Genomic DNA, 12,041 nt, shown 5'->3' on the forward strand with positions numbered 1-12,041 from the left:
AATTGTACGGTAGTGTGTACCATAGCAAATTGCTTTAATAAAAGAAGGGAAGTATTGTTTCCTGAGATCTTCGCATTTGGCTACTTTTAATTGTTGAAATAGGCACTGGAAGCACAGATCATACCCTGTTGAAGGCACTTCCCAGCTTTAGTAGATCATAGCTTTTATTAACCATATTTTCTTTAAAGGACCTTGTTTAAAACAAAATGAAGTTTCACTTTTGAAGTACCACCACCTCGAATTTTACTTTTTTACTTTTCCAAAGGCAAACATTACCTTACATTTGATGGCTGTCTTTCCTGCTTTATCCTCTGTGCTCTCTATAGAAATGTGTCCATAAGCAATGTGTAACATGGTCTCTATGCTCTATTTCTCCTTTTATAGATTGCTTTCTTCAATCAGTAGTATTTTGTAATTTATGAGACGCAGCTCTCGTTCACTCATTTTAACTACTACTTGGTCTTCCATTGAATGAATACGCCATAATTGACTCACTTTTCCACTATTGATAGAAAACTTTTAATGTGGTTTATTTTTGACATATTTGAACATGTGCACATGTGCAAGAGTTATATGTTGAGTGTGTCCTTAGAAGAAAAACCATTGGTTCACAGGGCATGTGCGGTTCCAACATGGCTAACTCCCCAGTAGTCTCCAAAGTGGAGCCCTCTCCTCAGCAGCGTACGGGACTACTTGTTCAAGGAAACACTAGCGTTTGTCTTGCACTTAGTATTAGTTTGGCTTAACGCTTCTGCTGACCTGGGACGGAAATGGTCTCTCATTTGATTTTACACTCCCCTTATTACTGGTGAACCTGATCATCTTCTCATTTGGTTGTTAACCTTTTAGGCTTCCCCACATCTAAGAGTTTTTTGTTTATTTCCTTTGCCTTTCTTTCACATTGAATTTTTTTTAAAGATTTTATTTATTTATTCATGAGAGACACAGAGTCAGAGAGAGAGGCAGAGACACACAGGCAGAGGGAGAAGCAGGCTCCATGCAGGGAGACGGATGAGGGACTCGATCCCTGGTCTCCAGGATCACGCCGTGGGCTGAAGGTGGCGCTAAACCACTGAGCCACCCGGGCTGCCCACATTGAAGTTTTTTTAAAAACTCACTTTAGAGTTTGACATATTGTGACATATTGTGGATGCTATCCTTTGTTAGTAATAAATTAGCCTTGGAAATGTCTTACCAAAGTCGAAAATAATATTTTAACTTTGCTTCTTTGCTTATCAATTGTTACCTCAAGGTCACAGACATTCTCTGCTTTCTAAATTGTTTAAAGATTTGCATTTTGGATGCCTGGGTGGCTCAGCGGTTGAGTGTCTGCCTTTGGCTCAGGCCATGATCCCAGACTCCTGGTATCGAGTCTCACATCGGGCTCGCTGCAGGGAGCCTGCTTCTCCCTCTGCCTGTGTCTCTGCCTCTCTCTGTTTCTTATGAACAAATAAAATCTTAAAAAAAAAATAAAGATTTGCATTTTATATTTAGTACTTGAATGTACCTCAATCTCTGTGTGTGGTGTGAGTACTGCATGCCATCTGATTTCTCGTGTTAGCAAGTGACTCTTCGCTCCTCTAGAGACAGTGTCCCTCTGTCATTTACCAGGTTTGTGTATATGTGTGGGTCCAGGGCTGGCTTTCTTGGCCTGTTTTTCTATACTTAGGCTAATACCACAGTCTTGATAAAGTCTTAATATCTAATAAGTCAAGTTTAAAATTATTCTATTCTTGACACTTCTTTATTTTGAAGTCTTTTAAAAAAGATTTTATTTACTTATTTGAAATTGTATGAGCAAGTTGGGGAGGGAAGGAGAAGGAGGAGCAGGTTCCACACTGAGCAGGGAGCCCAATGTGAGACTTGATCCCAAGACCTTGAGATCATACCTGTGCTGAAGGCAGATGCTTAACTGACTAAGCCACACAGGGGCCCCTATTTTAAAGATTTTTTAAAAATAGTTATAGATTTGCAGTAAAATTGCGAGGTTACAGAGGTACTTTCATTTTTACTATAAAATCTTTAGATTTGTCAAGTACCATAAAAAGCTTGTGTTAATGTTTTTCTTGGAATTGCATTGAATTTATAGATTAATTTGGGGGGGTTATTATGACTAAACTTTGTCATGAACCTAGACTCTCCACTGATATGGTTGGGTCTTTTTTTTTTTTTTTTCAGTAAAGTTTGATGGTTTTCTTCATAAAAGTCTTGTACATCCTTTGTCAGATTATCCTAGATACTTAATTTCTGCAGGTATCCAGAATGGGATCTAATTAGAATGGTGGAAGGGGATTGTGATAGAGTTGTAATGATCTTGTATTCAGCACTATTGCTGCAATCTCTTGTTAACTCTGATAGCTTGTGGACTCCTGTAGGACTTCTCACATCCTGGATAATTTGTATCCTTGTGTTATTTAACTTGTTCCTCTCTTCTCAGAGTTTTATTTAAACAAAGATATCTGTAAAGGCTTGCTTAAAATCAGATTAGTCTTCTCCTTTTTCTAAGGCTTTCTTGTGGGTGATGCTGTGGACTTCACCAGGCAGCATGTACTCTCCAGCAGGCCTGCACTAGCTGTATCCCTTTGTGGTTCGGCTGCTGTCATCTGATCCCGCCCACCATAAGGGTTCCCGTCAACTTTTTAGTTAGAAGTTTCCATCCCTTGACCTTTCTCTTAATCTGTTATCAGAGGTTGCAAAATGGTGACTGTAATTCCTGCCACTTTTATTAGCTAAAATTCTTCAGTAACACCCTTCTCATTTGTACCGTGCATATTTGACTTTACAGAAACAACAGTAATCGGTACTCCTACTCACCTCCTGAATGATACTGAGACCTGAGTAATGCCCGTCAGTTCTTCCTGTCTACTGCATTGTTAGGGCCTAGTAGTTTTTTTTTTTTTTTGGCCTAGTAGTTTTTACTTGATCCTGTTTTAACACCTTCTTCACCTTCCAGGTGTTTGTCTAAGTGCTTTTCTCTAGATGTGGTTGCTTCATAGAACCATGTATATAACATAAATATTGAGCCTGTAATTAAAGTTATGCATTTCTTTAGGGGCCGCACTCAGAGTATTCCGTCGTCACTAGTCGCGTCCTGGGTGGCCCAAACACCTGACCATACAGCGAGGCCATTAGTAGCAGCCCATGAGCTGGTGGTGTGCAAATGTTCACTAGATCTTGGGGTGGTGCACTCTGGCCAGTAGTCCCACGTGTTCAGCCCATTGCATGAGGTGTCCACTGTGGTGGGCCGTGAACCATTTACCACCCCTGGATGGTGATAGCACTGCGGAGGACCTGCTTGCCTCGGAGGTGGGTGGGCTCTTTCATCACTGATTCTTGTCACCTGGCTTATTTGGTAGGTGAGTCCTTTGTTAAATCAGCAGTTCATTAGGGAAAACACTATTTCTGTCTAATGGGTGGGCAACCACCTGTTTGTGAAGATGGTTAAAGGCTCAGGGGCTGGGCTTGGCCCTTAATCAGAAGATCCATTTTCTCCTCAGGAGTGGACTTTCTGGGTCTTGTCTCATCTATGGAATCTAGTTCAGAGTTGCCAGATGAGAATGTCAAGTGGGAATCAGTTTGGTTTAGGGCTCAATAATGCTAGCAGTTGCCTCTTGGCAGGAAGAGGAAGCCGTCAAATTCCAAAGCTCACAGGCCCAGAAGTGGAGTTTTCATTGCTAAAGGCTCAAGTCAACTGTGCGATCAGTTGGACACCTGTAGTTTCTTGAGGTCTGAGGGAGACAGAGGCTCTAAGGTAAGGCATTTACAGCTGCCTGAATTGCTCCTAAAATTTCCTTGTGAGGGCCCTCACTCAAATGAATACATGTCTGATGACTTGGGGTGGAGGCTGTAGGAATATTCCTAGGTTTGGGAAGTACAGTCTCCAATAGCTAAAGTACAAAGCAGCCAGTTTGGGTATGGAGACACTTCTTCTGTAGTTGGTTGCTACTCTAAAGTTTGTCCTTTTTTTTTTTTTTTTTTAAGATTTTATTCATTTAGTCATGAGAGAAAGAAGCAGAGGGAGATGCAGGCTCCCTGCTGTGATGCGGGACTCCTCCCAGGACTCTGGGATCACTACCTGAGCTGAAGGCAGTCGCTTAACTGCCTGAGCCACAGGCACCCGGTTTGTTCTAACTTGATTGTAAACTAGCTCCTCGAGCTGTGACACGGCTTCCAAGACGGTCACTTGGAAGGCAGGACACTTGGATTCCGTCCTCATTTCAAGCCCATCTGTCTTTCAGCAGCTGTGCTTGGGTGGCATGTAATGCAACTAACGCAGTTTTCTCTGTGGAGCCATTATGGAAATGCTGCCAGAACCACCAGAAGTGCACATTACACTAGCTGTGTCCCATGCACTGATGCTCTGTCACCGGAGAATTCAGAGCAGTGTGAGTGTATGCTGTCAGGTGAAGACAGCTCCCTCACTCCATATCCCTGCCCCCGGCCCTAACAAGGAGATCTAAAAATAAAGTATTAGCAATGCTGTAGATTGCGGAACGAGGTATGACAACACATTCATTCACTTTGATAATGTCAGGAGCTGTGGAAACGGACATGACTACGGTCTTTCAGCTCCCGTGGCTGGCACAGGTGTTCCACTGAAAGGCATCTGTGGAGCTTCGCGTGGCCCTCCGGCTATAGGAAACCTTGTGGGAGAAGACAATGTACTTTCTCTTCTTCCAGGAAAAGGCGCGTCTCCAGGTCATGCTTGGGAAGCTCTAGGGACCAACACCATTCTTGGCTCGCCTCTGACTGAGCCTTCTAGGAGCCACCAATAGGGGTCGCCGGGAGTGTGTCCTGTGAGCAGATTCTTGCCAAAGAGCCACGCAGAGTCCAGACCAAAAAACAAGATGCCCACGCAGCCACACAACTGCAGCCAGTATCTAGTAAATTGAGGAATACTTGGGGCTTCCTCCAGGGTGGCGTTGAACCGGGACCCAACCCCATGTCCCTCCTTGTCGTGCTGCCAATTAGTGCAGTCCCGGGGGTATCAGCTCAGACTCGGGTCTTTGCTGCACGGGAGCTGGGAACTCGGCGCCGGGTTTTCGCTTCTGCTCTTCCCGCGCCCTCACTGCCCCCTGGCTGCGTGGCCTTTCCTTCTGCCCGTCCGCTGACTCTTAATCCCAAAATAGGTGGGCAAATGCGGGTTGTTTTCCTGAGCCACTTTTCTTCTGGCATTCAGTGGCCTCATCACCCTGGATTTTTATTTTGTAGGCAGCCCACATCTTGTTCGGATGACTTGCCTGTTTGGGAATGTTGGTGGCTTTCTGCCCCACCCACCCCTCGGGGCCTCACTGGTCTCCCTCTTTCCAGACCCCTGGCCATTCATCTCTCCCCAGGGCCCTATATCTTGTCATTGGGCCACTTCCACCAAAGTAGATGGTCAGACACCCTGCAGTGCTTTGCCCCCCGCTCCCGTCTTCCAAGGCCGCCCCCGGGTAAGGCTGTTCACGCAGCCGCCACAGATTTCCTGCTTGTACCCGCAGATCCACCCGAACCACGGGCGCCGGGGAGACGCTGGGAAGGAAGCGCCCACAGAAAGATGATTTACGACCCGGCCCCACCCTGCGCCCGCCCCACCCCCTTAAAAAAAAAAAAAAGGATGTTTTACTACCGAGTTGGCCACCACCGCAACTGTTCCTTGGTCCCACGGAACTGTCTGGGAGAAGTGGTGTAAAACCTGCCCCGGGACACTTTGTCCCTGGAGAGGGGCACAGATGCTTCCACTGACTCCTGTGTCCCATTGCCCGCTAGTACCCCCAGGCAGGAGCCCTACTGCGCTAGCGGGTGCACGTGGGGGGTGCTGGCTGGGGTCCCTGGCAGCGTCCCCGGGAAAGCTCCCACATGAGGGTCCACAGGCGTCGGTGGAGGCCTGGAGCACAACTGTGTGGTTACCATGACAACGGTGGTCCAGGCCCTTGCAGGACTGGCACTGCCGCGCTGGCCCGATCAGGAGTCTCCGGAGGCCGAGAGGGTGTAAAGTGTCGCGTACAGCGGGGGGTGCGGGTGGGGGAGGGGGAGGGTGTCACAGCGGTGAGGGGAGTCCCAGAAGTCTACAGACGGCGTGGGGACCGTCCCATTTCATTACAAATAGCTACTGTGAGCGTGTGCACTTACGAGCAGTCCACAGCGCCGCAGCTGAGCTCTAACAAGGAAAGCAAGGACGTGACGAACCGCAGGGTCGGGAGGCGACGCTGCGAGGGGAGGTGCGGCGCGCGCGGGAAGCCCGCGGTCCCCGCCAACGGTGGGCGACGAGCCGCGCTGCGCCCGGCCGCCGCTGGGGGGCGCGCGGGGGCCGCGGGAGGGGCTGGGGGCCGCGGGAGGGGCTGGGGGCCGCGGGGCGGGTCTGTTTTCGCACGGGGCAAGTTGAGGCCTGCTGCGAGGGGCGGCGGCAGGGGACCCCGGGACGGCTTTCGGGAGGAAGCAGGGGCGCGCCCGCCCGCGCTCGGCGCGCTCCGGCCCAGCCCGGACTTCCAGCCGCCGGCCCGGTTTGCTTCTGCCCGTCTATTCCGCAGCCTCTGAAACGCGGGAAGTGTTCAGCCCAGAAAGCCCGACGTGCCCTTGTTTCGGGGCCTCGGGGCACCGGGCAGCCCTGGGCTGCTGCCCTGCCTGCTCCGCGAGCGCCCCGACGCGGCAGGGAGCGCGGCTCGCAGGTTGGGTGCAGGGGTGCTCGGCGCGACCGTCAGGGCCATACCGCGGCACGTCCTTTTTTGCACAGCTCTGCGTGGAGTTAACCGTGGTCTTTCTCATTTGCATAATTTTCATGCACACAGAAAATTGCAATAAAACCCCAGCGAGCCACCAGTTGCCCCATCACCTTACAAGAGCCACAGGCTCCAGTTGCCCTCCCGATGCTCTGCACCGGGAAGCCCCTGGGTGCCCGGCCCAGCGCCCTGGTGCCCAGCCTGGCAGCTCCCTTCTGCTCAGGGGGCGCTGAACTTTTTTTTTTTTAAGTGGAGAAATCTCCTTTTTTCAATCTAAATCATATGAAACTCCAGGAACTAGGATACTAATATAAACGATCAGTTTACGGTTATATATACTTATTATAAAGCCGGTCCATAAGAACAGGATTAATTTGAAAAGCCCGCAATTTGGAGGAAGGTCATTGGGGTTGTAGCCTCATCTCCGGATTCATTCCCTGGCTTTGTATTGGTTGTGCAGGGATGGAGAAATCCTGGCTTGCCCAGGACACCCAGGCCACAGCAGGTTCTAGCAGCTTGCTTCATGTGCTTGGTGTCTTCCTCACCTAGGGGCTGCGAGGCCAGGGAGCCTGTGGGGGGAGGGGGGTGTGGGGAGGGGGGAGGGGTTGAGGGGTTCCAGTGTCAGTGTTTGCTACTGAGAACAGGAGTGTGTGGTTTCAGGGGTTAACATTATATTTTGCACAGAAAATCAGACATGCGTGAGCTCCTGAAGCACCTCTGAGAGTTCACAGGATGTTCAAAGTGCTGGTTGCTGAGGAGAGGTCCCAAAGACTCTTGTGTTTCCATGGCAACAAAGTTCACTTTTCATGCTGGGGAGGATGCCTGGGAGGGAGGGGGTCACAGGGAATGGGTCATTTTAGTATCCTGGCTGGAGGACTGAGCAGGTACATGTGTCTGGAAGAGAAGATTCTAGCACATGGCTACAAGCACAAGAAGTGTGTCAGCCAAGGGCCTCCCCTAGAGGCACACTTGTTTCTTTCTCTGGGCCTGTCTGCAAACGCGGGGGCCAACTGTCCATGGAGGAAGCCAGTTGGCGTAGGCCCGCTCCAGTCCTGCCTGGCCATTCCAGAGGCCCGGGGACAGTGATCACAGGCCAGGCCCTGGAGACAGCCAGACCCGGACTCAAATCCCAGCTCTGTCACCAGCCTGGCTTCCTACTCGGCTTTCTCCTTGGGCCTCCCTGCTCCACTGCCAGTCCGTTGGGGGCAGGTGCGGGGCAGTTTTATCGCTGCACACAGCAGCCTGCTAGAGAACCACACCAAGGCTGTCTCAGGGGGCTTCTCTGAGCAAGTTTTCTTGTGGGTGGCAGAGGCTTCCCCAAGGGAGACTGCCACCCTCCATCTCCCATCCTTTCTCCCTCCAGGTGTAGGCCAGGCCCAGGAGGCTCTGTTGGCCAGGGAGCAGGCTGCCTGTGGGGCAGGACATGGGCAGACCAGCTTGGGCCTCATCTCCTGGTGCCCCCTCGAGCCAGAGGTTCCAAAACCCTTGCCTGGGGGCTCAGGTTGGCCCCTGACTCCCTGTCTTCCCTCCTCTCACCTCTTTACTTGGTCCAGCCTGGCCATGACTGCACAGTGGGTCACCCGCCTCTGCTGCGAGCTGGGGTGGTGGGTATGGAGTTTGGGTTATACACGGGCACCCCCCCCCCACCCCCGGGCTGAGCAGTCCCAGAGAGGGCCTGGTTTGGGGAAGACACACGCCCCTGCCAGCCTGTCTCTAGCACCTGTTAGAACATGGTGCTGGCTGTGCAGCCGGCTTTGGCCTGGGTGTACCCTGGGTCTCGCTCTAAGCCCCCGGTGCCCCAAGTTGCTCTTCCAGCTGCTTAGGTGCCTAGACAGATCATCTTGTGTTGCTTTAAAGAAACAAACAAAAAACTGTAGTAAAATATGTGTAACATAAAACTTACCAATTTAGTAATTTTTAGGTGTGCAGCGCAGTGGCATTATTTATGTTGTTGGGCAGCCGCCGCCAGCATCCATCTCCAGAACCTTTCCATCTTCCCACATGGAAACTGTTCCATTAAACACTAACTCCCCAGGCCCTGGCAACCACCATTCTACTCTGTGTCTCTGGATTTTAACTTCTCTAGGAACCTCCTGTAAATGGAATCAGCCAGTATTTGTCCTTTTGTGTCTGGCTCATTTCACTGGGCATAAAGTCTTCGAGGTTCACCTGTGGTGTAGTAGGTACCAAAATTTTCTTCTTCTTCTTTTTTTTTTTTAGGGCTGCTTGTGTTGCTCTTGAGTACTGCTTTGTGTCTTGTGTGAACAGTACTGGCTTCCACTCTTAACATCAATTTACTCTGAAAATATGCAAATCTTGAGGGGCCATGTCTTCTGCATCCTTATTCTTACCTCCAGGGAGGGGCTGGGGGTGTGAGCACACACTGGCCAGGCCTCAGGCTCTGTCGTGCACTTTCCCCTGAGCTTTGTGGGCCCCACCACCACTTTACTTCTGGTCTACAGCCTTGTTTAATAAGAAATCCTTGTGCAACTGGCCAAGTTAATATTTTATTACAAAACACACATGCCCACACACAGAAACACACATGCCCCCACACACATACACACACGATGGTGATTAAGGCTGCGGCCCAAAAGCAGACGGGATCTCCTATCTGGGGACAGGCTGATCACAGTGCTTCTGCACACACACCTCACTGAAGGAAGAGGGTCTTTGGGAGAGGGGCTTTCCAAGCTAGATAAATTAGGAGGTGGCTTTGTTTTTATAGGAGGACTTAAGGCGGCTTCACTCCCTTGAGGAATGTGAAGGAGAAGATTGAGGCAGGAGCATTCAGAAACCCCTCCCTCGTGTTAAGCGGGATCAGTCTGTCCCTGATGCGGTTGGTTCTAGAAGCAAGAGGAAGAGACCAGATTTCCCCTGGAAGCCGGTTTTCTTTCTCAGGCCCGGAGGAATGTTCTCCAAGGAAGACCAGACAGAGAGGCTCAGCGAGGCTCAGGGAGCCTAAGAGGATGCCCAGCCCCCCTTCCGCCCCCCTCTGTGCCCAGCGGCGTGGATGGGGCTTTGGCACAGAAACACAGGGTCAGGAGTCCTCGGCGGGGAGCTGGGCCCCTGACCCTCCTGTCCTCGGGGCCTCCCGCAGGGCCGGGCCTGGGGCGGCGTCACACAGCTGCATCTTGGGAAGGAAATGGCAAAGTTAGGACAGCTGGCAAGACAGGGCGCACCCAGAAGCCACACACCAGAGGGCTGACCCCAGTTCTGCTCAGTGCACTTCCTTCCTCCATCCGGCACCAACTGCCATTGGAATGATTTTACCCTTTCTAAATACATTTCTAGAAGAAAAAAAAACTCAGTAGGGCAGGGATGATTTCTATCGCTGCCCCTCCCTGCCCAGGCCTATCCTCAGAGGGACTTGAACTGTGTTAGGGGTTTCTTTTGGCTTCATGAATTTTAAGCCCTATGTTTCTGCCAAGATTTACACGTGTCACCCTTAGTTAGCAAGTAACTCTCTTTTACTTCCTCTACTTTTCATCATTCATTTTTTCCTTAAACAGCTGTACCCAGAAATGCAACCCACGAACTGTCCAATCCACCCACCTAAAGTATACACTTGCAAAGTTTCATATTCACATCCATTCACAGGATGGTGCAAGCACTGACCGCCAGTGTTAGAATATTTCATCACTCCAAAAAGAAGCCCCATTCCCATCTACTGTCCCCTCCTCCAGCCCCTGGCAACCCCTGATCTACTTTCTGCCTCTCTGGATAAGCCTATTCAACACATTCGCTATCAGTGCAATCCTATAGTCTCTGGTCTTGTGACTGGCTCCCTGCCCTCTGTGTCCTGTTAACTTTTTGTCAGTGGCTTCTAGAAGGAAATGGAAGCTCTAATGAAACAACCTTTCTGTGGGGCAGCTCAGACTATATATATACTGTACAGGCTTTGATATTTTCTAGTGCATTCATTTAAAGGAAAGAACAAAGGAAGGGCTGGAGTAGAGAAGTGGGGATTAATCAAAATAGTAGGTCGCACTCTCAGCAGTGTTACTTCTAGTAATGTATTCTTAAGAGAAACGATATTAGGGATGAGAATGGGGCTACATTTACAAGGATGTTCTTTACAACCCTGTTTAGTAGCAAAGAATTAAAAGCGAAACAAAACATGACCCCAAATAGGAGATAAGTTAAGTAAACCATGACACAGACATGCAGTAGAGTCAATGCAACACCACAGAGCCATTAAAAGTGATGGGGAAGAGGGGGCCTGCCTGGCTTAGCCAGTGGAGCATGTGACTCCTGATCTTGGGGTTGTGAGTTTGAGTCCCACGTTGGGTCTAGAGATCACTTAAAAATAAAATCTTAAAAATAAGTAAATGAATCAACGAGTAAATAAAAATCTTAAAAAAAATTGACGGAGAAGAATCTCCAACCATGTGGGGAAAATGCCTGACGTAAGTTAAATAGAAGAATAAGAGCAGGTTACAAGTAACATATAAAGTCTGATCCTTTAGGGGCACCTGGGTAGTTCAGTGGTTAAGCATCTGCCTTTGACTCAGGTCATGATCCTGGGTCCTGGGATCAAGTCCTCATCGTGCTCCCCAAAGGGAGCCTGCTTCTCATGCCTATGTCTCTGCCTCTCTCTCTCTCTGTCTCTCATAAATAAATAAATAAAATCTTTAAAACAAAAAGTCTGATCCCTTAATAAAAGCAACATACATATCTATATATCTTTATACTTATTTATGAATCTTTATATCTGTGTATCCATCCATCCATCCATCCATCTATCCATCCAGAGAGAAGAAATACTGGAAGGATAGTCACCCAGCAGGTGCTATTTCTAGGCAGTGCAATGATAGTTTTCATGAAAACCTTTTTGTTTTTCTTATTTGTACTTTCTAAATTCTCTACACTTTATTTTTGTCATCAGGAAACTAATTTATGGAAAATGCTTCACCATCAGAAGTGGACATGTGGGGGTATCCCAGGCCATAGAAACAGGACAAGAGTGGAGAGGGAGTCTTGGGTCTGGGCCCCAATGCTTCAAGGCCTCCCCTGCAGCAGGGCTCTTCCTTTCCCTGTTGCTGAACTCCACAGCTGACTGCCCTCCTGGTCTCCAGCAGAGGGAACTTCCAGAGATCGTCTGTGTTTAGACAAAGGAACTCACCTGTTGACTGGGTCACACACGAGATCTTGTAGGACATCCAGATGCTCGCCAGGCAGAGGAAGGTGGCCACGAAACCGAAGATCTGCACAGGAGAGAGAGGAAAGGAGGTTCCCAGGCCAATGGCCAATAACTCAGGCAGTCCTTTAGTTCCTGTACCAGCTGTGGCCTGGAGGGAGCCTGGGGGATGGAGTGACCTGACCACCTCCTCAGGTGCA

At 49.5% G+C, this 12,041-nt stretch overlaps 1 protein-coding gene across 2 annotated transcripts in view; it reads right to left on the reverse strand.

Moving 5' to 3' along the window:
* Positions 1-9,189: 9,189 nt before the first annotated feature.
* Positions 9,190-12,041, reverse strand: part of CMTM7 (CKLF like MARVEL transmembrane domain containing 7) — a 53,498-nt gene continuing 50,646 nt past the window's right edge. For both annotated transcript variants that reach the window (XM_072726615.1, XM_072726614.1), the window contains 2 exons: positions 11,827-11,908; positions 9,190-9,834 (listed from right to left, as the gene is read on the reverse strand). In XM_072726615.1, the coding sequence (XP_072582716.1) occupies positions 9,821-9,834; positions 11,827-11,908 (96 nt within the window). In that variant the 3' untranslated portion in view covers positions 9,190-9,820. The remainder of the gene's footprint in view (positions 9,835-11,826; positions 11,909-12,041) is intronic.

Source organism: Vulpes vulpes, chromosome 11 (assembly GCF_048418805.1).
Source record: "Vulpes vulpes isolate BD-2025 chromosome 11, VulVul3, whole genome shotgun sequence".
In the NCBI taxonomy this organism is placed as follows: Eukaryota; Metazoa; Chordata; class Mammalia; order Carnivora; family Canidae; genus Vulpes; species Vulpes vulpes.